The 27,164-nt window shown below is 34.5% G+C and overlaps 1 protein-coding gene across 16 annotated transcripts in view; it reads right to left on the minus strand.

The window, feature by feature from the left end:
• Window positions 1–27,164, minus strand: part of Scaper (S-phase cyclin A associated protein in the ER) — a 438,325-nt gene that overhangs the window by 128,759 nt on the left and 282,402 nt on the right. For all 16 annotated transcript variants that reach the window (XM_078049222.1, XM_078049220.1, XM_078049216.1 and 13 more), the window contains one exon: window positions 6,761–6,876. In XM_078049222.1, coding sequence (XP_077905348.1) covers window positions 6,761–6,876 — 116 coding nt within the window. The remainder of the gene's footprint in view (window positions 1–6,760; window positions 6,877–27,164) is intronic.

Genomic DNA, 27,164 nt, shown 5'->3' on the forward strand with positions numbered 1-27,164 from the left:
AGTTCAAAATATTTTTTTTAAATGAGATGTTAATAATGCTTACTAACCAACCACTGTGGGGATATAAATTATTTGCATCCTACACTTGAATTTAGATCCCAACTTAATATAATAATCACAGATAATTATTATTTTGCATATCATATAAAATGTAATATTTCAACAATACCAAAATTAATTTTAAAATCAAACTAATTATAACAATACCTCAGAGAAAAGAGTAATAAATTTTAACTAGATGTGTTATTTCAAGAATTTCTGTTTAATTGGTCAATTCAACACAAATAGAATAAATAATTTAATTATTCCATAGAGACATATTCTGATTTTAGATGGGAAATCATATTTATTTTAAGCACCAACGTAATTAGACTTTCTGCATTTCCTCAAATTAATCTCTGCCTGAGAAAGTGTTGGTTCAAAGATTACAATAATACATTTAAAAATGTAGGGTGAGCATCAAATTAATATATTAATATTAAACTCTAAAGCTAAAGCATTATTTTTACTGCTAACATAAATTTGTTAATACAGACAGCTATGATTAGCAAGTCTTTAGATATGTGTTTAAGTAGGATCTGGTTATGTAATTTAAAATTCACAGATGAACATGCTGGCTCTGGAGAAGACCCCAGGTGGTCTGCAGTTTTAAACAGCAGATTAAAGTTGACACAACTAATTTCTTTACTTTAATCTTATTAGTGGTACAACAGCTGTCAACTGTAACTATCTCTGTAAAGCCTTTTGAGACATAAACAAAATACCTCAATATGTCAAATGAAGAGGAGTATTTATCAATCATTATGGCTAATTAGCTTGCAAAACATTTTTTAAAATTTTTATTGTCTACTGAGGAAAGTTATTCAATTTTAGTAAACCTTTATTTAAAAATATTTAAAATTACATTAAAATAATCCTGCAAGAAATAAGCAATTGTTTAACAGTAGATTGTAGATTCTACATTTCACCTGCACTTGCAAATATTGTTTTATTCATGTTATGAGAGCCCATAATTTAGTAGACACCCTGAGGTGGGTATATGAGTTCTAGTTCTATAATATCTACATCTATAATTTATGGGAAGTAAATCCTTTGATGAAATATATGTCAAATTTTCCACCTGATTTGAGTTCTGAAAAAGGTGTTTCAGGTACACAGACATGTTATTTCTTTTCTAAGACTCATAAGTACAAACAGCTACAAGTGGATTCTGGTTCACTTTTCCCAGTTTCTGTTAGCTTTTTCTTTTGTCTTTAACCTACCAGGTGAAACAAAGGACTAATTTCACAGATCACTTCTTGCACTCACAGTATTACAAAACAAACAAACAAACAAACAAAAAACTCCCAACAAAATGTAAGTCCCAAATCCAAAACTAATCAACCAAACAATACTCTTCCCCAACAAAAGGTAAAAACTAAACAAACAGAATAACACTAAACACTCAGCAATTCACAGAAATGAAAACAGTATTTTTAATAATATCAATTAAATTGTATTTTACTTTTATTAAACAGTGAAAGCTTATGTTCACAAATTAGGGGAAAAAAGTACAAACCGGACCTTTACAGATTCCAACCCTGAACTAAATATAGTACTTTTCTGCTTATACTTTAATTTTGTTTTATTGTATTGTGTAGTATAGAATACCTTACTAATTTAGTTCTATCTTCCCAACCATGATGTAAGCTCTTTGAAGACAAAAATACCTGAACTCAGAAGAAAGTCACAAAATATTAAAGATTGGTAGTACCTCTTGGGTGATGCCAAGCAGCCAATAAAGATAGTGAAAGGAGAACACCAGATTAGGATGCTCTGTCTAGTTCAGAAAATTAGTTTAGCTTTAATCTCTTCATTCATATAAAATCATAATTTCGTAAAAACATGCTAAAGACTCTGGCTATTGAATAAATGTAATATACTTGATAGCTCCACATGGAAAGCAAGTGCCACAATGTAGATTGGGTTATGTTAGAAAAGTCTCAATTTTGCTGCTTTTATCAGAAAACATGAATCTAATGCCTACTAGTACAATTTTTGCTTATCAAGTATGAGTTCAATCTTTAGTAGCAGAACTGGCACTTCAGGTAAAAACAACAACACCTTCTGGAATAAAGTTTTGCATTTCTTTTCAGTGAAAGAGAGGGGGTAGGGGAGGAATAAGAGACATGCAATGCTCTGAAAAACCCGCATAGCGTACTGGAGTATGTCGTGTTTGTGGGTAGATAGGTAATATGGAGTAATTTTTGGTTTCCTTGAAAAGAATGAAACTGCAATTTGAAAAATGCCTGCCTCAGAATGATACAAACCAATGATTTTATTCTTTGTGTTAAGCACTGTAAGATGATTTAACATTTGTCTTCTACAAACACTGTATTTTTTCCCTAGCAGTAAACTACACTGATAAATCTATCAATAAAGGCACATTATTAACTTAAAAATATAAAAACCTTTATCTTGTAGCTACAGAATTAAAATCCTGCTAGAATTTGAGGGGAAAAGGTAGAAAGTGAGGAAAAGAGGCATCTGTGGATGGTTACTCTTATAATCTTTTCACCTTCTGAACATCTGAACCTTATCTTCATATTAGGCAGCAATCTTCTAAATTTCAGATATAGCACTGGTAAAATGATTAAATTTCTCATGAACAATTTTTTTTTTAATTAAGAAGTTGGAATGTGGCCATTATGATCACGTCTGAGACAGCAGGATCTGAGGAAATACATTTTTCTTGTTTATAAAGTGCTAATTCTAAAGTTAATAATGAGATATTTAATCTGGGATCCAATGGCTTGTAGGAAGGTAGTACTTGAACTACAAAGAATCTGAGGAATAATGTTATCTATCCTTATAGAACTTATATAATATTCTTAAAGAACCATGCATAATATATTTTCTTTGATTTTTAAGATAAGCTCTTCACTGTAGATTCATTATTTTAAGTGTGTTTACTTTGGGGTTTAGAAAGAGCAAGTTTAATATATGTCATTTCTATATAGATTCATCAAATTGTGGTTAGTAGAAAAAAAGGAAAGTTAAGTGAGCTCCAGCTTATCAGAATGCCATTTAATGTTCATAAAGAACTATATCCCAGGGAACTCACAGTTAACTTTCTCTATTCACTCCTACTTTCAAAGGTAGGCATTCATACTTCCTTAATATGAAAGGACTTAGAAAAACAATTACAAGGTTCCAAGAAAGGCTCACAGCATAGTCAAATATTTTCAATACAATGTAAAGTTAAAAGAACGTGTAATATTTGTGTATTTAAAAGTCTCAGGCTCTTTTGGTTGGAAGGGATGAAAATCTACTCAAAATATTTCAAGTAAAAAGAGCTATTTATTGTAAGCCTACTGGGGACTTTCAGGTGAATAGAGGAGAACATGAACCACCAGACCTCAGGAGGACAAGAACAATGCCAGCTCTGTGGACTGGACCTGCTTTCATTTCCAGGTCCAGCCTCCTCTTTTTTCTTTTTGGCCCCAAAAGGCCTTCCTTAGTCCTGCTAAACTTGGGAGTATACACAGCCCAGTAATGGCCATCCCAGAAGTTTTTATACATACTTTTTCAAGTTCAAATACCCAAGGAAAAACTTACTTCAAGTTATGAAATTTCCTAACTGCCAATTCCTGAGAGAGAAACTTGATTGGCCCAGTTTAACTTTTCATACTGGATTATAAATCCTATATTGGTTGCTCTATAGATTGGTTCTTCTTGAATCAAATGTCCCCTCTTTTGAGTTTAATCAGCTATGACCAGTAAAGGAAGCATCACCTGGTGTAAAATACAGCTGCTTAGGCATGGGTACAATCCCTAGAACAACTGGTATTCAAAATCCTCTGGAAAAAAACAAAAACAAAACAAAAAGGACACAAGAAAAGAAAAAGAGCTAAGGCAATAATGTCAAGTCAAAAAGAGAAGTGAAAGAGTAATAGGGAAGGAAGCTCATAGTGAAAATTCGGAATGTCTGGACTGTGCTGTAAACTGAAGATAAAGATAAAGATTTTATAATAGCTGAGCCCCCACTGAGAACAGCCAAATGACTCAAGAAATCATAATAATAAGCAAGTACATAAGCCAGGCATCTCAAGATGCTAAGTCCAGAGACACCAGATATATAGCGAAACATTCCTTTTTTGAAGAGTCTTGTGTGTAGTACATGGGCGATTATTTTATAAAGGTAACATAGGAAGGGCATTACGAATTTTTAGAACTTAATATATCTCACTTTTTCATGATTAAGTTCCCTAAGGTCAGGATCTATTTCAATCTCATTCTCATGAGCACACATGCGTACTACTCATCCTGTGAAAGTAATCCATAGAAAATGGTTGCCTTAGGCATTGGGACTGAGAGCCCAAGAGTATGTATCTGCTTCTGGAACACAATGACATGTCTCTTTTCCACTCTCAGATGAACTACACCAGCCTCTACACTAGCCCAAGAGAAAGAAAAAAAAAAAAAGGTTTGGGGGACAAAATCATAATAGTCATAGGAAAGCAATTCTGAACGTTTCTGCTGCCATTTGGAAGGAATGAGCACTGTTTCTAAAGGAACATGACAGTTCTCTCAGGTGGCAGTCGTACTCCAAATGAGTGTTCCCAACCCTCATCAGGCAGTGAACCATATATGTGCTTGCTGGTGACTAAGAGTAAACAAAGCAATACACGCAGAGCATCTAGCACATTCTAGGCACTGAAGACACTCAATAAAAATTAACTTCTGTCTCATCAACTCAAAGATCAAGTAGATGCAATACTGTCAAGTGGGTAAACTGCATAAAGTCACAAGTTTCATTTTATTTTACTTGGGAGAATCAATTTGTGATATCTTGCTAATGATAATTCTAGTAAGTAAAGCTCTGTTTTAAATCATTCTAAATTTATTTTTTATTATATTCAATTAATATTGCTTTACTTGAATAGGGCTCATTTGCTATGGGCAGAAAAAATAACATACTGTAAAGAAGTAAAAAGCACCTTTATTAATTTGTGTGATATGAATACACAGGTACACTTTATAAAAGCCACAGCAGCAGCAGCAGACTTATTTTTTCCTCAAATTAAAATGGGACAATCTTACTCTGATGGGTATGCTCTGATTTTAAAACTGTGATAAGTACAATGACCAAAAGTTTGTACTTGGAAATATCTCCAGTCAAGCAGACTACACTTGTCTTAAATCAGGCAAAGCAATAACCTAAAAAACTTTCTCCTAACACTTAACAGTTTACAAAGAGCTCCTACATACATCATTTGAACTGATCCCCCTTATTAGCACTATGAATTGAATACGATCATCCCTGTTTTACCAGATGTCAAAACACATGCAATGAGATTAAACCACTTGCCCAAATTCTTTCAGCTAGTAACTGGTAGAGGTCAAACTAGAACCCCAGTTTGTCTGAATCCAAAACCAATGCTGTTTCTATTTTACTAAAATGTCTCTCAGGGAAAAAGATAAATTTTTGGACTTTTTCTCTCCTGTTGTATTCCAATGGACAACTGACATATTGCCTTCACTATATTAACTAAATAGTAAAAAATTTTCTCAGTGGTATAAATGAACTTTTATCAAAACATCTCATTTAAATCCTCTAAATAAGAGTCTCCAATAAAGTCCAGAAATTGTACTTGTTAACAAAACAGGAATACAATACTTCTAAAATAACCCTCTATACTATTATAGCTCAGTGGCCAAGGAGTAAAAGAATTAGGAAAGCAGAGATGAAATCCAAATGCTGTACAGGATCCTTATGACAAAGAACAATTTATAGTTAATGACAAAAGTGCTATTCAGTTCCAGCAACTGGTTGGTTGGGAATTTAGATTATGGAAGTCTTAGCCTTAGAGTGCTTTTCTGTACATGGAATTTCTTCAAATTTCAGTTTGTTAATGTACTTACCTCCTTTTTTACACACAACACAAAAATTTAATTTTCTGAGGTTTGTCTATTCCTTCCATGCTCCCCCTCCCTACCCCACTATGAATCAGCCTCCTTATATCAGAGAAAACATTCGGCATTTGGTTTTTTGGGATTGGCCAACTTCACTTAGCATTATCTTCTCCAACTCCATCCATTTACTTGCAAATGCCATAATTTTATTCTCTTTTATTGCCGAGTAACATTCCATTGTGTGTGTGTGTTTGTGTGTGTGTATATATATATATATATATATATATATATATATATATATATGCCACGCCACATTTTAAAAAAATCTATTCATCTACTGAAGGGTAGGGGAAGGGATGGGGCAGGAGGTTGGAAATGATGGTGGAATGTGATGGACATTATCCAAAGTATATATAAAGACACGAATTGGTGTGAATATACTTTGTATACAACCAGAGATATAAAAAATTGTGCTCTATTTGTATAATAAGAATTGTAATGCATTCTGTCATATAAATTTTTTTAAATTAATAAAAAATTAAATTTTCTGTTATTAATATTCATTTCTATTTATTTCTGTTCAATTTCTGGAAGCAAAACTGCTCAGTAGTTCACCAATTCTTCTTGACCAATGATTAGAGTAATTTGTAGACAAAGAGGTTTCCTTATAAAGGCTTTTCTGGCTCAATTTGAATTTTGTAAGTGAAATCAAGCACCTCTGTTTTCTCCCTAATAGAGAGTGTAAGCTTTTACTATTCAAAACCAAATATACACATAATTTTCCTGTGGTCTCCCATATGGAAATCATAGGGCAGAAATGACTCACAAATGGAATGTGAAAGACAGATTTAAAAACTGTACTTACTTAGGAGGAATTCGTGAAACTGTGTTCACATTTGTGGCTGGGGCCACTACTTGAAGGATGTGTTCAAGGGCTGTTAATCCACCAGCAACTTGAAATGCAATCTGATCTGCCACATTCTAGACAGAAATACAAATGAAGTCAGTCCAATTTCCCAGGGATGAAATTATAACCAAATGAAATATTTATTTGTAGTAGGGAATATTCTGTTAGTTTAATTACCCTACAAATATATGTTGAATGTTTTCTTAGAGCAAGGAAATACAAGTTAACTGTGGTGAAAATAAGAGGCATGGTTGCTGTCCCTCATGAAGCTTAAAATTTGGTGAATGGAATCAACATTAGTTACATAATTATAGATAACATTACTTTAAGTACTTGATGATAAAAGATTTTTAAATGAGATTAATGGAGGAAGCAATTATATTTTGGGGAAAGGGTCAGGAAAGGTTTCTATATGCAAGTTAAGGTTTTAAGTCAGGCAAAAGAAAGAGGGAAGGGGGAGAAGAACTTCAAGGTAGGATAAAAAGCCATCTTATACAGAATTTTTTAGCAATTACTTACAAAATCACATCATTTTGTAATCTTAGTTACTACCTAAGAAGATAAATTGACTTCACAGATTTTTCTGGACTAGAATGTTTTTCTTCAGTAGTACAAGAAATCTAATATGTAACCATTTTAGCTATATATTTTCTCCTCATTTCAGCTACCTTAGGGAGAGCACTCAGCAAACATTTCAGAACTCAACTGTAGCTGAAATGGGAAGAAAATATATAGCTAAAATGGTTAGATTATTTTTATACTATGTCTGTATTTTATACAATTTTTGTGTGAAGGAACTTCTCCACTTTCTTTGCATGTCTTGGCATGGGGAAGAGAAGAGCAATTCTCTGCTACACCATTTTGGTTTTCAGCATAGGCAGGATCATTGCATCATCTATGTAAAAAAAAAAAATAGGATGCAACCTATTCCAACCTGAATTGTGTCCCCCAAACTTCAAAAACCCTAGTACTTCAGAATATAACTATATTTGGAGATAAGTTCTTTGAAGAGACTGTTAGGATGGAATACTAATCCAACATGTCTAATATTTCTTATAAGAGGAAGAAAAAACACTAGGGGCACGCCTTACATAGAGAAAAGCCAAGTGAGACACAGCGAGAAACAGTCATCTATGAGCCAAGAAGAGAGGCCTCAGGCGAAACCAAACCTTTGGCATCTTATCTAGGACTTCAAGCCTCTAGGATTGAAAGAAGATAAATTTCTGTTGCTAAAGCCACCCAGTTTGTGATTCTTTGTTATAGCAGCTCTAGCAAACTAATATAACCCCACCATTATAATACTACTTTTTAGCTCTTCTAATAGCATTCTACAGTTCAACAAGCCTTGAAGCTTCTTTGAAACACTAAAGTGTGTGTTTGTTGGTTGGTGATTGAGATGGATAGGAGAGATATGTATATGTAGACTCTGTCAAACATGTGTGCCTGATTCTTCTGATGTTCTGGGCATTAATCTATCAATTAATGGCTCCAGCATGTCTGGAGTTTGGCAGTATAATCAAGTATGTAAATTAATCATTGCATTGCTCCTTCTCTGTGCACAGTAAAATACATTTTATGATTATATAAATCAATATGGAAACTAGATAGGAACCCACACTTTTGGTGGGGTGGTAGAGAGCAGTACTAAGGTTTGAACCCAGCAGCTCTTAACCACTAAGCTACATCCTCAGTCCTTTTAGATTTTGAGACAGGGGCTTGCTAAGTTGCTGAGGCTGGCCTTGAATTTGTGATCCTCCTGCCTCAGCCTCTGGAGTTGCTGGGATTATAGGCATTCACCAACATGCCCAGTAAGAACACATACTTCTAAGATTAAAAACTAACAATTAAAAACTAAAGAGAAGAACTGCTCTTCCCCATGCCAGAAACATGCAAAGATTGTTATTAAATGAAAAATATTTTTGCAATAAAATTTACAATCAGAAATTTTAAAAAGCTTAGTCATTTATTTAAATTGTAAATGTTGCTACCATTCTTTCTTCCTTGTGATGTGATAGCAATATACATAGAAAATAATAATACAGCTTTTGTATTGTCACGTATGTACCGAGAAAACTGCAATAGTCATAATCCTATAGCTGGATGAGTTACAGCTAATTTACATATTCCAAAAAACTCCAAAATTAAAAATAAAGTTTTATAGCATGCTATCACAGTAATGCACAGGGATAAGGGTTCAACTCTCAGCAGATCCTCAAAAATATATTTTCCTCTTCTATACTCTTCCTTCTTCCTCAGTTTTCACACTGATTCAGTGTCCAAATTCTGATAATCCTACTTCTGTTATAGCTCTTGACTTCTTCCCATTCTATGAATGCCATGTCAGTCTGCATTCTCATACCCTTTTGATTGAGGTATTACAGCAACATGCCAATTAGTATGACTGGGTCCAGGCTTATCCCAACTAGTCCATTCTCTACAGCACTGTTTCTAGGATAAAAGCTAGTTTTCTGTTCTTAAAATTTTTTACTCCATTACAGATTGATTCTTTTGTGTAATATAATACAAATGAAATACTGATAGAAGTAATAAAGTATTTTATAGTATAGAAGTATTGAAGTGGTTTGCAGAGTGAGAATAGGTTCAGTTTTAGTAGCTATGGCCAAATAGCCTTGTGATTCTTCCAAAAATATTTGAAAAATTTTGGAGCCCAGCTTTTATATAACATTTGGTATAAGAAACAGAAAATCACTTTGTCAATTTGCTAAAACTTTTGATTTGTGTATTTATCTCATCATGTTTTGGTAACAATGGCCTGGCACTGGCCTGCAGACTGTATATGATGCTTGTGTATGTTATAAGGAAATATTTTCAAGAGTAAACGGGATCACATCTATTTGCTTAAAATACCCCAATGACTTTTTTTCCCTGTCTATAAAAGGCCCAAATACCTTTGATGATTCTTTAGAATCTGACCCTTCTTTAACACCCATCTTCCCTGAATGTTCCAGCATCTCAACCAAATTCTTAATATGCTTTTGTGTTTTGCATATACTGTTCCTTCATGATCTTCTACCATTTCATCTTTGTCTTTACACTAAATTCTGAGCTTGCTGAAGCCAGAGATGATGTCTGCTTCATGAACATACCCCCAACACTTATCAAAGGGGACTTCACTCAGTCTGCACTCAGTCTTCAATCAAGGGTTTTCAATGATAGTTTGAGAGAGAAGACGGACAAAGATACTTTTACATGATTTTTTACAGTCAATAATTTATCTAGTATGATCCTAGGATAAATCCTCCATTCTTCATTTCATAGAATATTTTTCCTCTGTGACTTAGCTTCATGACTGAAGAATGAGATTCAGTTTTGCAAGCTGAAGGACATGTTCATTTTGAACCTCCATAAAAACCATCAAGAAAGGAATGAAACTCTCCTCCTGTGCTTTATTGTAGTGTAATGCCTTTATGTATTAATATTTCTCAGTTCAAAAACAAAGTATATCATACCTCAAGCCAAGCAAATGCATCCATTGATTGGTCTATGTGTCCACAGGGAAACAGCAACAGCACTGCTGTTCCTATAGACCTTCCACAATGGAAAGGAACTGAATCAACATGTGGAAGTGGAGGGGGAAAAGGACTGAGTAAAAGCAGACCATTTTAATGTATACATCTATGCCTAAAAAAAAAAAAGCCCAAAACAAAGTCTTTTATGCTGTTCCAACAACATAGATGTGACCTCATGAAAAACTTAAGTCATAGACTCTAATAGACATTGAGCAGGCCAAAAATCAGCTAGTTTCAGGAGGATAAAACCCATTCAAATAAAGCCAATTAAAAAAAAACCCTAATGTACTATTGGAAAATGAAGTTTAAATTTTTCATTTGCAGCTTTTCAAGGAAATAATGCAAAAAGGCAAAACTAACTGTGATGTAAAAAAATCTTACAAATCTTCCCTAGGAGTGAAGCAAGGTTCTGGTTATGAACACTTTGGGGCTAGAGATGCAACAAGTCACTCCTGCATTCTTTGAAAATAGAGCATGGCCAGATTGAAGTATTGCTCACTATCCTCCTAATTTCTCCCTCATGTCCCACATCAACTTCTACCCATCTCATTGGCTCTGTCCTACTTTACAGTCCCATTTTCTTGTCTGTTCCTTAAGTGCGGTCTGACTTCTTTCCCTGCCCTAGTTCTAGCATAGAACAGCAATGGTAAATATCTAATGGAGGAGTGATTCAACAAAAGAATGAACAAATGAAAGGATATCTCTAAGATAGCAAAAGGTCCCATGAGATATTATAGATTAACACAATATAGAGGTGTATACATATAACAAATAGGAACACTGCCCACTGAATCCCATTTCTTTTTTTTTTCTTTTTTTTATTGGTTGTTCACAACATTACAAAACTTTTGACATATCGTATTTCATACATTAGATTGAAGTGGGTTATGAACTCTCAATTTTTACCACAAATGCAGATTGCAGAATCACGTCAGTTACACATCCACAATTTTACATAATGCCCTATTAGTAACTGTTGTATTCTGCTACCTTTCCTATCCTTAATAGCTCAGAAGAACAGTTCATCCCCCTCTCTATATATCAGAGATAAATGAAACAATCCTATGATATCTGAGATGACTTCTTTAACTTATGGGTTAAAAAAAAAGGGGGAAATCAAGCTACTTCAGTAATGAGTCACCCCAATGCTGAAAGGAAAGGAGGAAGCAAAGAAGGAAGGAGGAAGGGCTTCTCAAGCATGTGACATTGAACACAAAAGAAATTCAGGCAACAATCCAGGCAGACCTAAAGGATGCACAAAGCTTCCTATCTTCTGTTCCTTCCTAGTCCCACCACACAAACTTTTTGTGCCAATCAGTTAGTATTTCCTGTATATGGTTCTCTTTACATTTCTGGATGCCTTACTTAATACCACAGTAGGAGTGGATGCTCCTCAAATACACTGTCTTATACTTGTGCTATTTTTCTCAGTATCCAGAAAAAAAATGCTTTACCATAATTATTCTCTCCATCCGAATTGTCACCTTCTCAACCTGTACTGTTCAAATGCTATCTTTCAATCCTTTAAGACCCAGATCAAATGTTGCCTCTTCCAGTAAGCCTTCCTGATCCCCTCAACTAAAGTCAAAGCTCTCTGGATATTTAACTGTATCTTCTTTTGTAGCCCTTATTATTTTCTACTTTTCCCAAAGTTATTTGTATCTATGTATTAAATTATGAAGCCTAAACTCTTCTACCTCAACCTATCCAATCAGGATGTATGCACTGTAGGTAACAAGCTAAGTTTGTTCAATCATTAAAAATATCTCTTTCTAGAAAGGTGAACTAAATAGCTTTCCTTCTCCCTTTTATTTCTTTTCCAAACACTCTGCATTCAGACATGTGAAACTGGAAAACACTTTCATAAAGAGCTTTATAATTTTGATTTGATTGAGAAAAAATACCTCCAAAGATGAAATATTTGGCTTTCCTTATGAATGTGGCATAACACCTTAATGGATCTGCCTTCCCTTGCTCTCTCCCACTGTGAGACTGACAACTAATAGGATTAGCAGTTCCATTCTAATAACCCAGCTTAGCTAAAGGCCGGCAAAAAAAAATGACAGCCTCAATCTGAAGTACATGGCCTGGGAATCCATCCAATTATTAACTAGAGTAACTGTTATTACCTCTCCCAATCAAAGGAGAGGCAGCTGTTAATCTTTGGTGGCTTGCAAGGGCTGATGGCCTTTGTATGTGACTTTTCTGTAGACAGTAATTATGTTCTTTGTGATTATGGAGGAAGGCCTCCCTAACCTTTTAGACAGAGGTGGCAGATGGGAAAAACTGTTTGCATGTTCATTAGCAGGATAGGCTAGATTTGTTCTGAGCATCTGTGGCACCTTAAGAACTGTTTAGAGATAATACAAGTGGTTTTGGCAAGTCCATAAATTTGCTACCCAGTAGTCCAATTTATAAATGGGGATCCTGGAGTAAAATTTTTTATGGTTCTGTTCCCCATATGGAAAACTTTCTTACCGTTAAAGGACATCATCCTATTCCTCTATTATTTTTCACCTGTAACATTAGTTTTAAAAGAAATAAGCACTTGTAATTCTAGCTACTCTGGAGGCTGAGGCAGGAGGATGGTGAATTAAGAGGCTTAATAGGTAAAACAAAACAAAACCAAAAAAAAAAAAAATGGCAGAATGAACCGGTGGTCCTCTTTCTATTTTTCCTTTATAAGATTTGGATGCCAGCTTTATTGGCTTCTTCATATTTCCATAACCTACATAAATGTCTATGTTCAGTTATTCAGCTACAGGCAATAACACTTAAAGGATTCAGGTTCTGGGGCAAGGCTATCACAAGAATGAAATTATAAACTTGTGGGAACATGGTGCCAAAAGGAGTGAAATTATAAGCTACAGTTTAGGTAATATGGTAAGAGGACCTGAGAGTGCTGGAAAAGACTTCTCAAAAGATCAAAGGACCAATTCCTTTGTGATGCTAATTAGAGGTTGGACCCTTTGGAAAATTCTCCCACAAGGAGTGGAACTGTGTCATTTTTGTCCCATTTGGAGTAAGGGAAGAGAGAGTAGGGTGAAAGAGGGTGATATAAAAATTGAAGGATAGAAGCAGGACATAAGTCTTGAATGCTCTTTTGAAGTAGTTTTGAGATAGAGAATCAAAGATTTGTAAGGAGTTCACTGCTACAATTGAACAAAACTCACATAAAGTACTTTTATTTTCCCTATCCTGAAGCTCTCCAAAGCTGTGTCATGCCCACAAGCTAGTGACTGACAGAATTAAAAATAAATGCAATACAGATTGATTAATACTATAATAAAGGAACAAAGAAGCTGCACGCATGTGGAAGAAATAGTTCCTCTGAGTAGCTTTTTAGGACATAACTGGTATCAACATGATTTATTTTCAGAGCTATGATGATATGAAAAATTAGAAGATGAAGGACCCAAGTTAAGGATCTATATATGAGGTTTCCTGTACAATTTCTTTATCTTTCCATCTTTCCCAAATTCTGGGTTCCCCACTCACTAGTTTACAGCAGGACCTGAGAAGTCTTAGCACAGCAGTTTCCTTCTTTCCTCGTCCTAGCATCTCAAGTGTCCTGACTGTCTCAAAGGTTGGAGGTAAAGCAAGTTTGAGATTATGAAACTGAAGAGAATTTGCTTTGGGCAAGGACAGATGAACCAGTAATATGGAAAAACTCTTCCAGGTCTAATAGCTTTCAGGGGGCTGAACCTTAGAGCTCAGAAACTTTTCCTCAGAGATGACAGGGGAAAGGAAAAAAGTATTCCTATAATACCCTGATTTCTCTCCATTATAACACTTGGGCTTCTTTACTGATTTTTCTATTATTTAATTATAAACTATGATCTAGTATTCTAACATCTGGTGCTATACTAGATTTAGCAAAAAAAAAAAAAAAGCAAGTATTCAATGTTCACTGAATTGAAGAATTAAGGTACAGTCTAATTTCTGACACTGTGACATCAGAAATTCCATAAGAGGAAAGCCCATCAACTCACGATGGGGGTGGTGTCTAGAAACACCATGTGCTTGAGAAAGTCAATGTAGGAGTACAGGTAAGTTAGAAACTGTGGAAGAGGCTACTGGCCTACTTGTCTGGGCTGACAAGTGAAGGCTGACCCTAGTATTAGGCCTGCTTGAAGGGGATAAGCCCAGAAAGGGAGGCCAGAAACAGGAAGGTCAACTGCAGGGCCTTTGCCAACCATCTTTGCTTACATCCTGCCTTATTCATCTTGGCACTAGTTCTTTTGTCCTATTCTCAGGAAAAGTAGAAAGCCAGGTCCTCCTATACACTTAAGGAAGGAGGGAAAGCACAGTTTTAAGAAGTAGAAACAAATTTATGGTGAGAAAAAGAACCCAAATTTTACTTTCTCAGAGTTCCAGCCTTGAGGGCTACTGAGAGCAACGTTTCAGGGTCTATCATGTGGCAGGCCCCAGGCTGTTCTCTCACACATTCTCACGATAATTCTTCCAGGAGGCAGGAATTGATATTCCTTTCACACAATGAAGAAAACTAATCTTAGAGGAATCAGTTAATTGCTCAAATTAATACAGCCAGCAGAGGCAGAGCTGGGAATTCGAGTCTAGCTTTATCTGACTTCTGATAGTGTGATGGGTTTACAACAAGAATGTTGTTGGAAAATCTAGTGTATAGCTACATATATTATATATGTTTGACTTTTGGCGTACAACTAAATATTCCAAATTTGCAAAATCTTGATCTCAATATTACTAGAATTTTTAAAAATTTACTTAAGAGTTGTAAAATATAGTAGAGAGTTTCTGTATGTCCTAATCCAGCTTTCCTTTATGTTAATCAACCATGGTATACTTATCAAAATTGAGAAAGGACATTGGTACCACACTCCTAAATATATACTACAGCCTTTATTTGGATTTTCCCACTGATTCCTTTTTTTGGTTACAGGACTGAATCTCCATTTAGTTCATCCTATTTAGAAGACAAGGTAGCATTACAGGAGGGATCCTGAGCTCTCTTACAGCATTCCTAGCAGCTTAAAAAAAAAAAAATCTTGAGATAATCCAGACTCAGAGAATGTAAAGGAATGCAAGTTTGATCATCACAAGTAAATAAAAAGGAAATGAAAGAGCTAACTAGATTCTAAAAGACTGAAACATGAGTAGTTCTTTTAACTAGTGGTGCGGTTCTTGAGACTGTCAGGAAATGTGAAGAAATGTGTACACTGCTGGAGGGAAGCATGGCTTGGGTAAGGCAGAGGGAATGTGAGACCAAGGTTAGAAGACATCCCAGATGGCATGGCTCAAGATGGGCTTCCTACAGCTCCAGTTCCGACTGGCTTTCAACATTTTTTCTTAACTAGAGCATTCTTTCAAAAACTCTTTTTTCCCCTGTATATAAGTGAATGGGAGCTCATCCCTGTAGGCTCAGCCACCAACTTCAGCATAGACACTCTTTCAGGTAAGCCTTTCTGCATGTGCCCATGATAAGATATTTACTGCAAAACAATTTTGTTTTTTTCAAGAAGCACTTGGGTTATGAGAGCCTGGTGAGAGGGAACAAAGAAGGTCAAACACAGCTGATTTTAGAAATGGTCTGGCTAGAAATCACTGGGTCTGCTTAATTTAGTCTAGAGGAAATGAAAGGAAGGAAATGGCTAGTGATAGGTTTCTCAAATGGATTATCTGGAGCCTATTTTCTTGTTTAGACCTTTTTATTCTCCAGCATCAAAACAGGCCTACAGGAGAAAAACTGGAGGTAAAAACAGTGCAAAGAAAGATGGCAAATAGCAGCCTTCCAGACTCGTACTTCAAGGTACCCAGGTTAACCTATACTTTGGGCATGGAGGAAAACTGATTAACATTGCTGAACGTCTATTCTCCATTAAAATGTGGCACATGATGGTTATAAAGTTGAGAACAGTTTTATGAATTTTTTCAGAATATATGTTCTTTCTTCTTGATTTTGCTAAAAAAAATGAGCATATGTTTACTGAAGAGTTAATATAGCCCCAACAAATTCTACCATTAGAATTAATGTGCCTTAGTAACTTGTAGCTGGTGAAAATAAGATCTTTACTAAAGGTGAACTATTTAAGGCAAAGGTGAACTTATTTAAGGCAAACAAAACTCAGAGAAGTCATTAAGTCTGGAGAACATGGGACCATTAGAGAATCTTATTTTTTTTATGCAAATGCAAATATAAAGCCCTTTCTCATTACAAGGAACACTCTTGAAGTTCATTTAAAGAGAAATTTGATGATTAATTTATATTTTCTCAAAGTTTTTAATATACAGTCTGAAATAGCATGCAAGTTCATATCCCCATAATATGAGAAAGTAATCATATGAAAAATAAATGTGAAATTCCTAAAAAGAACCTATACCTCTAAAAATATTAAATGGTATACAATACTAGGAGGCCTTTTTGGCAAGGACAGAAGTGGCAAGGATCTGAGAAAGGTAAGCAGAAAAGATATACTGCATGGGGGAAATCAGACAGAAAGACCATTTAGGGTTGCTAACTTAATAACATAAAGGATTGCAAAATGATTCACTACCAGCTGTAGCCCAGTCCAATAACTATCTTCTAGATTGCACGCACCTTGTGAACAAGTACTGTCTTAGACATCGTTTAGAGTCTGAAAGCAAAGGGGATACGAGTGTAGCCTATAATAATTCTACTAGAGTTTGAGCTCCAATTCTTCCACTTATTACCACAAAACATCAGCTCAATTACTCATCTTCTTGATGCCTCAGTCTTATTATTCATAAAACAGGAATCAAATTGCCAATTCAAGTGGTTGCTGTAAGTATTAAGTTAATCTGCATATATATATATATATATATATATATATATATATATATATATAAATCTCCTCTTCTTCATAGCCCCTTATTTCTCCAGCTAAGTATTTAAAATATTTTCCCCAATATTAACTCTTACTCCAGAGGTTTTTTCAGCCCTCACATTTCACTTCTACTTCATTTGATGCTAAGTGACAGACACTCATTTCAGGAGACTTTTAATGTTCTTGGGGAAAATCCTGGGATCTTTGTGATATAATAAAGTTGTACTATAGTATGAATCTTCTTATAAATATGTTTATTTTAACTAAGGATCTACCTATTCAATTAGTCTATTCGTCTCAGCTCCTATGAAAGGGTCTTTTCTTCTCTGACCTACTACATCCATGAACAACTCTATACTTCCTTAATCATAATAACCATTTAAATTCTAATTATTTAATTGTTCAAGTGTAGAGTCTATAGCTGTCTTATTAACTGCTATTTCCCATGTGTTTGGCACATGAAATCATTAACAATTGTTGAACTCATATACACCACACACACATAAACCAGGCACTCTTTTTAAGTACTGCCTTGCAAAGACTGTCTCATATAGTATCACAACAGTTGATACAATTATTATTCCTGTTAGTTCCACTTACATGGGGTTACTAAAGCTCAGAGAAGATAAGTAACTTGCTTATGATTATATAAACAGTGCTAATTTACAAGCCAAACCCAGATGTGTCTGACTCTAGAATCAGAGTTTTTATCCCACATACTGTATTTCTTCTCTCATAGCATGCACTTTTTAGACTTAAAACTTAAAAAAAAAATAGTTGGATACAATATGCTTTATTATTTATTTATATGTGGTGCTGAGGATTGAACCCATGCCTTGCAACTGCTAGGCAAGTGCTCTATCTCTAAGCCACAATCCCAGCCCTATATTAAAAACTTTTTAGAATTAAAATGTATGTAAAATGAAATAGTTAATAAAAAGATAGTGTTGGAGGGCGAGGGCAGGGGCTGAATTTGGGGCTCAATGGTAGAGCGCTTGCCTCACAAGGATGAGGCACTGGTTTCCATCCTCAGCACCACAAAAAAATAAATAAATAAATAAAGATGTTGTGTCTATCTACAACTAAAAAAAAAGTTAGTGTTGGAAAGGTTCCCTATACCAAGGCTAGCACTATACACATGATAAACTACTAACTTCTAGATTAGAGATGGTTCTATATATTTCTTCAATAGATGAGAGAATGATATTCCACAGAATATACTAAAGTAAATTATTTTTGGTAGTTTGTAAATGTATGTTATCTGCAGTCCTACTATTTTTCTGATATATTTTATAACTCACTGTCTTGGATTCTATAACAGGCTTATTATTACGTCAATTCAGCAAATGATCTCTCTAATACCTAGAATATGTAAGGAATATCAAGTTGGTATTTTAGAAGACCAAATCTAAAAAAGCAAAAATCTCACATAAGTAAAATCTGTCCTTTTGATTATGTATTCAATAAATAAATGATATAAATCATAGGCTTTTTTAGATTTAAAAACACATTTAATTGGTCTTTGAAATGAGTACAATAAAACCTGGAATATATAAATGAAAGCGAATAGAAACAGTAAGTAAATGTTAGTATTATAAGCCTTCAAATTAACACCAATTTCTCCCTCTGAATAGACTGACTTTGTGATGTAATTCTCAGCATCATTAAATTTGCCAAGTTGGTCATTTTTGTAAAGAAATCTATTTGGCCCAAACGGGCATCTGTTTTGCATGTTTGGGGGTTTGCTTGCCTTAAGGCAAGAAATGGACTAGAAGAAAACAAAAACAAAACCCCACCATTTTATTTTAACAAATATTTTCAGACTGCCAATTATGTGTTTCTTAAGCAGCAGAAATGCTGAAGTACACTGTCTCAAAATAAGAAATAAAAAAGGGCTGGGGATATGGTTCAGTGTCCCTGGGTTTAATCCCCAGTACCAAAGGAAAACAAAAGAATATGTCTATGTGGTGAAAGTGGGTCTGTATTGGGGGATAAGAGGAGGCAAAGGAGTAGGGTGGGAGACAGCTGGGTTTTTAGGGGATAAGTTATATAAGAAATAACAGAGTATGGGACCCAATCAAGAGACTATAGCCATTGGAAATGGTTAGTATGGCATAAGAGTGGGTATTATGGTTTGGATATGGAATTCCCCAAAAGTTCATGTGTGAGACAATGCAAGAACTTTCAGAGGTAACCTAATCAGTGGATCAATCCACTGATAATGGATTAACTGGGTGGTAACAATAGGCCAGTAGACAGTAGGGTTTGGATGGAGGAAGTAGGGAATGTGTCTTTGGGGTTTATATTTTGTCCCTGATAAGCAGAGCTCCCTCTCTGCTTTCTGGTTGTTACATTCTGAGCTGTGTTCCTCCACCATGCCCCTCCACCATGATGTTTTGCCTCACTTGGGACCCAGAGCTATGGAATCACCAACCATGGACTGAATGTCTGAAACTATGAGCTAAAATAAACATTCCCTCCTCTAAATTGTTCTTGTCAGACATTTTGGTCCCAGTGATGCAAAAGCTGACCAAAACAGTGGGGAATATTGATGCCACAGAAACAGGAAGAAAATATATTTTGTAGCGGCCCTTGTATGCAAAGATAGTTTCAATCTAATTCTGAAGCAACATAGAGCCAGCAAAAGTTTTAAAATAGGGATTGACAAGCCTAGCTTTTTACTTTTGAAAGTAGTTCTGGAAACTACAGAGAAGACATTCTGGAGAGAATTAGGGGAAAACAAAAACAAAAACCAAAGAATCCAAATAAGTTATTGCATTTCAACTGAAAAATTACTAGGATCCCAATATCAGCAGTAGTAATAATTCAAATGAAGAAGAAGGGTGACTGACTATAAATTATATTTATAAGAATCAGACTTGATGGTTGGGCACAGTGGCGCACACCTGTAATCCCAGTGACTTGGGAGGCTGAGGCAGGAGGATTACGAGTTCAAAATCACCCTCAGCAATGGCCAGGTGCTATGCAACTCAGTGAGACCCTGTCTCTAAATAAAACACAAAATAGGCTGGAGATGTGGCTCAGTGGTTGAGTGCCTCTGAGTTAAATCCCCATTACCAAAAAAAAAAAAAAAAAAAACAACTTGGCTGCTTACTATATAGGAGGTACAGAGAAAGAAGAGTAAATTTTCAAACAAAATTTGGTTTTTAAATCAAGAATCTTTTACATATAAGGCAAACTGTTCTGATACATGATCAGAATATCCTTCTTGAAATAGATTAAAATTCATTTGGGTAAATCAAGCATAAAAAGAATCTAATAATTTTGAGGTAGTATCTCAATGCTAAATGAGTTAGGTAGTAGTCACAGGATGCAGAACTCCAACCGGGGCTGGAGGGTAGTGGTGAGAAGCACACCCTAATGCTTCCTTTTCAAAATGCCAAGTTAAAAACATTTCTAAGGCTGATGTTGTAGTTCAGTGGTTGAGTGCTTGCCTCACATTTGTGAGGCACTGGGTTCGATCCTCAGCACCACATAAACAAAGATTAAAAAAACACTTCTAAAAACCATTTTAATTTTCATATGTAATTTTGGTAAGTAAAACACTAGCTACAGGGTATTTGTACACAGGACTGAAATTTAAACAAACTATACTGCATATGTCATAAATTAGTGATCAGAGTGCAGTACTATAATTCCATGGAAAAGATAAAGGAGTATAAAATCTAAAAGGGAGAGAGAAAGAAACAGAAAATATACCGCTATTTCTAGGAAAGGCAATTTTTCTTTCAATGAATGTCATACATGAGTTGCCATGTATCCCAAACAATAAAACAGACTTAAATTTCTCTTTAATTTGCACATATAAGGATTCCTGTGGCATTACTGTATAGGTCCCATTGTTCTTTAAGATTTTGTGTCCTTAAAGAACAAAGACACTTATATAGCAGTATGGGTTTGGTATTTCTACCATGAACAGAGCAGTAAGGGCAACATCAAAGGCCACCATCAACTGTACCCAAACATAGAATACCTGGAACAGTTTAAGGGGGAAGGTAGACTTTAATAATAATTGTATGACTATGTGCTTTGTCTTCCAAGACTTAGCAGCAGCTATAAATGCAGACACAATGTGAATCTAAGCTCTGTAAGCTACCAGCTGCTTAGACATCATTATGTCCTTCTCAGAAGGTGTATTTCTGACCAGAAATATAGTCATCATATTTCAGATGGCTTATATGTGGCATTGCCTCACAGCCACTAGACTGCAGCAGTTATGTAGTTATGTTGCCCTTGCTCCACTTTTTTAAAAAACTTAATTTGATGTTTCATCTGCAAAGTCTGATTTGTCTTAACTGAAATTCCTAGTTATTACTTTCCTGATTGGTTACTATTCAAGACACTGACTACCCCTTGTGTTCTTACATTAGTATTTTATGTCTTACTATCTACTGTTGCTTAACATTTGCATTAGTTTTATTCAACATTTATCAAGCACATTTATTGCTTTAAGTTAACCAACCTATAAGAAGTAATTTTCATTAGTTAATAAATCTAAGTGATAGGAAGAGCCAATTTTTCATAGCTGAACTTCAGTAATCCATTTGTATGCTTATGTTATAATTAGATATCACAAAAACACATAAATGATATACCTCATGCCACATATACACAAAGATGATCAGAGAGAAGAAGCACAGTCTGGCCATAGATTCATCCAAGTCCCCATTTTAATTAGATAAGAAATCTACTAAATTTGTGTTTGTGGCAATTGATGATACAAAGAGTGTATACTAGTCTCAAAGTCCTCTATCAAATGTACTCAGCAGTCTAATCACAGTGTGTCCCCAGATATGAGGCAGTTTATCAGTAATCTTGATTATAAGGCTATTAATGTATTATTCATAAGAACATTATACATCTTACTGCTTATGTATAGAGACTGCTTTGTACCAGCAAGAATTTAATGTAAATTACAGAAATAAAAAAATCATTCATTTTTGACAAGTGGTTCACATAACATTTCTATTTATCAAAACAGGTTACCAGTATATACCATTACTTGTCATTTACATGGGGTTTTCTATTCTAAAAGATTCAAATACATTGTCACTTTACTTTTATTATTATTGTCTAAATATTAAAAATAACTTAGTTCAAGAAGTTAAATATACTTAATCTAAATTACAAGAAAGATTCATTCCATGGTTTATTTAAATTTGAATTTGGTAGAGATCTTTCTCTAAACACTGAACAAAGACTAATTCAAGGATTGCTGACTTCAATTCTGTCAATAAAGCCATTGTTTCTCTTTAAACAATGTATTAGTTTTTAAGTTTAATGTTTTGAAGAAAGAAGAGTAAAATGATAATATTCTAATTATTAAATCTGGAGCTCCTTTACATACAGCATATATGCCAGATGTGAATATTTGGACAAAGAAATAGATTGTTGAAACTCACATACAAGACTTGAACCTAAGATTTATAGACTAAGGGTAGGAAATAAGTATTTCAACCTTAAGTGTAAATGTTAATGAAATGCTGGGGCAGGTAGGGAATGGGAGAATTAGGGGAATGATGACAAAAAAGTGTGTAGTTTCTTTAAGTGGGGATGAAAGTGATGCACAACTCTGTGAATTTACTAAAATCCACTGAATTATTCATTCATTCACTCATTTATTTAGGAGAGGGGGTCTGGCTATGTTCTCCAGTCTGACCTCAAACTCCCAGGGTCAAATCTTCTTACTGCCTTAGCCTTCTGAGTAGCTGGGACTACAGGTGTGCACCACAGTCCAGTGAAGTGTGTACTTTAACTGTGTGCACTATATGGTTTAAAATTGTATCTAAACAAAGCTCTCAAAAATGTTAACACAATAGTTCAATTAAAAAAACTTACTGAAATACTGATTTTCTACACATTTCTACCATAAGAGTTAATGCCTTTAATAAAAGTGACAAACTGCTTAAAGTAAACATGATACATTATATTCAAATTAGGAGATTATTATTTTACAAAAAAATATTTTTAACTTTACAAAGCCTTCAAACAGATAACCTAACTAGAGTTAAAAGTTTTATAAATTAATAAATCAGAGTTATATATTTTTCCCAAATGAGGAAAACTGAGAATCAGAGTCTCTGATTCTATGTTTGATTATGTTTCCAATATTGGCTGCAGAAGTTCTGAGCTACTGGTTCTCAGGCCAGTCACTGATTTCCTTTAGGGGAATTTGATAGAACAGCTAACAATCAAAAAAGACTTTCAGAATTTATGTGTTTCAGAATATGTGATAATAAAAAAGACCCAAATTCCAAAGGCACCTAAATTATACTCAGGGAATCATTCATTCATTCAACAAACATTTTAGGGGCATACATGGAATGACATATACTGACGTGGATCTGTGTTAGGAAGACAGTTACAACTAACTTCAGGTATTATACAGATGCTACAATGGAAGTACAGAGTGCTCTGAAAGCATAAAAGAGCAGTCATTACTCTTTGCCTTTAAAAAATGAAATTATATGCTTAACGCATGGAAATAACTATAGCATCATGTTGTCATATCCCTGGACAGGATGATATACTTTTAACTTCTGTATCTTAGGGGGGAAAAAAAGAGGTGCATAAATCAATTATCAAAAATCCCAGTTGTTGTCATTGACTTTGATGAATTCACTTAACCTCTTCTACCTCACTTTCCTCACATATGCCATCAATTTCTGACTCTCATAAGACTGAAATAACTGTCATTGTTGAAATAGACACTTTTTCATAAAACTATCGTGTGAAATTTCTTTAAAACATTAACATAATCAGCTTTACACAATTTTCCTTATCTTAGTGGCCTGATTACTCAAATAGTTAACTTACTTTACCAGCAAATGTAAAATTTTAACCATTTTGTTAGACAACATGCAGTACGATGATATAAAACGAAAACAAAGACTCAGATACGTGAACCAGCCATCCATGTGACATTTATATGCAGTGTATAGATGATACTAGTCTACCCTGTGGAAGATGAAAAGACACTCTATTTTGAAGAGACGAGTGTAAGAGAGAATAAAAATAATTAGCTATAAGCTTAAGTAAAATCTGATACTTTCCCAGAAAGAGGTGCAGAGAGTTATTTTACAGTTCAAAAAGAAGGGTACAATCACTGCGCCTAGGAAGATATTTTCATTTGAATTACTAAGCATTTATTGATTCCACTATAAGCAAGTTCAACATATATTTAAAAATACATTCACTTATAACTTTTATATAGTTATTTTTCCTCTGTACTTTCATGATACTTAGAAAATAAGTTGATTCCACCTTCTACTTACAAAAGTTCATTCTGTTCTTTCAGGATATTTAAGACAGCTTCTGGAGGGGGTTTTCTTTTTTCTTTTTTTGCTGTTCATGTAAAGGCTTACCAGTACATAATAGTGGATTTATGAAATGAAAAAAGAATTGCAACCTAATTCTAAAATTTCTTGAGAATAAATATGAATTCCATCTATAGGTTTACATGGAAGAAAGATCTTCCAAGTGACCTGAACCACTGAAATAAGGCCACAAAGGCCCGATAAATTGTGAAAAATTAATCACAATTACTGGCCATACTAATTTTGACTAACCTAATATGACAGATTAAATGGGGGGAGTAAATTTAGATTTTCTATATGTGTACCTAAAGTAGAAGAATTCTCTGTTGAAATATCTATTTTAATTAACCAGTATTAGAATTTTAGACAGTTAAAGATTTTCAAAGGTAGGTTAAGTCATTCACTCTCCTAAACTCTGATTCTACTACTTGTATCAGAAAGTATTTAGAATACCTTAATGTCAAATCACGTACCCTCCATCTTATTGGGCACCACAATATTAATTTTTCCAAATAAAAACATACTTTATTTAAACATTGTTAGTGATTAATAAATACACTGATTTAAAAAAATTATTTCTAGGCTCATTATTCATATTCCATGCCTTTCCTCTTAACTCATTTTTTTCCGTTGCTTTCATTTGCTCTTTTAGTGTACTTAGACTTGTCTTTGAATGTCTAAAAATGTCTTAGTTTGCCTTCACTTTTGAATCATGTTTCACAAGACATAAAATTCTAGGTGATAACTATGCATTTTGAATCTACTGCTCTCTTGCTTTCTTAGTACTTGTTATTGCTGACAAGAACTTTGTTATTGGTCTACTTTTTAAACAATCTATCTCTACTCTGCTATTTTTAAATACTTTCTTCTCTGATCATCTGCAGTTTCACTATGCTATGAACTCATGTTTTTAAAATTCTTGAACATACTCAGGTGTTACACATCAAATACTGCTAACTCGACTCTGACTCCATTCTTTCCTTTTGGAATTCTCAATACATGTCTTCGGAGTCCTATAGTCTATCATTCTTAACTATCCTTTCACATTGACTCTATTTTTATTTCAAGATTTTAATATTTTTCAGATTATGTCTGACTTTGTTTCTGCCTAATGTTTTCATACTTTCCTATTGTTTAAAATGGGTGCTTTTCCCTGATTGTATAACTATGTCAAATGGATTCTCCTGTCATGTATAACAAAAAGAACCAATAAAAAGATTAAAAAATTAAATGGGTGCTTTCATTGACCACAGTAAATATATTTTTTAAAAAACTTTTTGCAAATAGTTCTGCAAAATTAATTTCATCTGTTATAAATTTTCATTCCATTAACTTTTTTTTTCATAGTTGCATGATTTTCTTTCCTAACAGGCACATTTGAGTGAGAGGTTTTATTCCCCCCCTTTTACATGTTTCATTCTGTCTCCATATTCACCCTTCCTTATCTAGCAGCTTCAGAGTTGCATTCCCTATGCACCCAGGACTCCAGGTCACATAAATGTATATTCAGAGGCTGGAGCTCTCACAGTGATACTGGATACTGCATAATGAGTTACTGAGCTGGCAGGTGGCTTTGTTCATTTCTTGGTTGTGAAGCAGTGTGTTCTCTTTTTCCCTAGGTCTGAAGCTTCCTATAAGCTGTTGCACTAAGCAGTGTTTAACAGCAGTTTTTATTCACCTCCATTTATGAGTGGAAAAGATGCAACCTCTAACCTTAGGCTGTGAATGTGGTTCTGTATGGGGCATTTAGCTCCTTTTTATTCAAAAGGAGCCCTATTCCAGTCACTGTAGTCCGCCTAAGGATAGGAAGTGCAGCAGAATTATGGCTCTTTCCATTTTTACTACTTCATGGTTTTATTTATTCCTTTTCTGGTCCACCGAAATGCCACTTTTATTTTTGACCTATGTTTTCTTTAAATATAATATTTTTATATTTTCTTTAAATATAATATTTTCTTTAAATATAATATTTTTCTTATTTTTATGTACTTGGAGTAGAAGGGATATTATTGTGTTTTTTTTTGGGGGGGTTGTACCAGAAATTGAACCCAGAGGTGCTTAACAACTGAACCACATCCCCAGCCTTTTAAAGTTTGGAACCATGGATGAAGTAAGCTTACGGTAATAGGAAGGAGAAATACTTGGGTTTGAAAAGTACTGAAAGACAGAGTCAATGTTGGCTGGAGGAGCAAGAGAATAAAGGAAACTAAAAAATTAAATATGGATGGTGGTTCCATTCATAATCAGTTGTACACAAGAGAAAAATAACAAATTCCATTTTGCACATGTGGATATGCTTGTGACAGGGTCTTACTTAGGGCCTCACTAAATTGCTGATGCCGGTTTTGAACTTGCCATCCTTCTGCCTCAGCCTCCCAAACTTGTATATAAACTTATTGTGTCAACACAACCCAAAACTTTCCCCAATTATCTGAAAATGCTGTCTTAACACTGGCCTACATCACACTTTGCTCTTTCAAATTCTCCATTACTCTAACATGTACCTTTGTCTTTGGAGGCTTTACTTTCTGTAAATCCAGGGGCAGTAAACTTTTTCTTAAAACACTAAAAAGTAAATATTCAAGGTTTTTCAGGCCAAGAGACAAAAATCGAGAATATTATGTAAAATTGCCATTAATAAATGCAAAATCCACTCTTAGATTGTGGGACA

This window comes from Ictidomys tridecemlineatus, chromosome 5, assembly GCF_052094955.1.
Source record: "Ictidomys tridecemlineatus isolate mIctTri1 chromosome 5, mIctTri1.hap1, whole genome shotgun sequence".
NCBI classification, from domain to species: Eukaryota; Metazoa; Chordata; class Mammalia; order Rodentia; family Sciuridae; genus Ictidomys; species Ictidomys tridecemlineatus.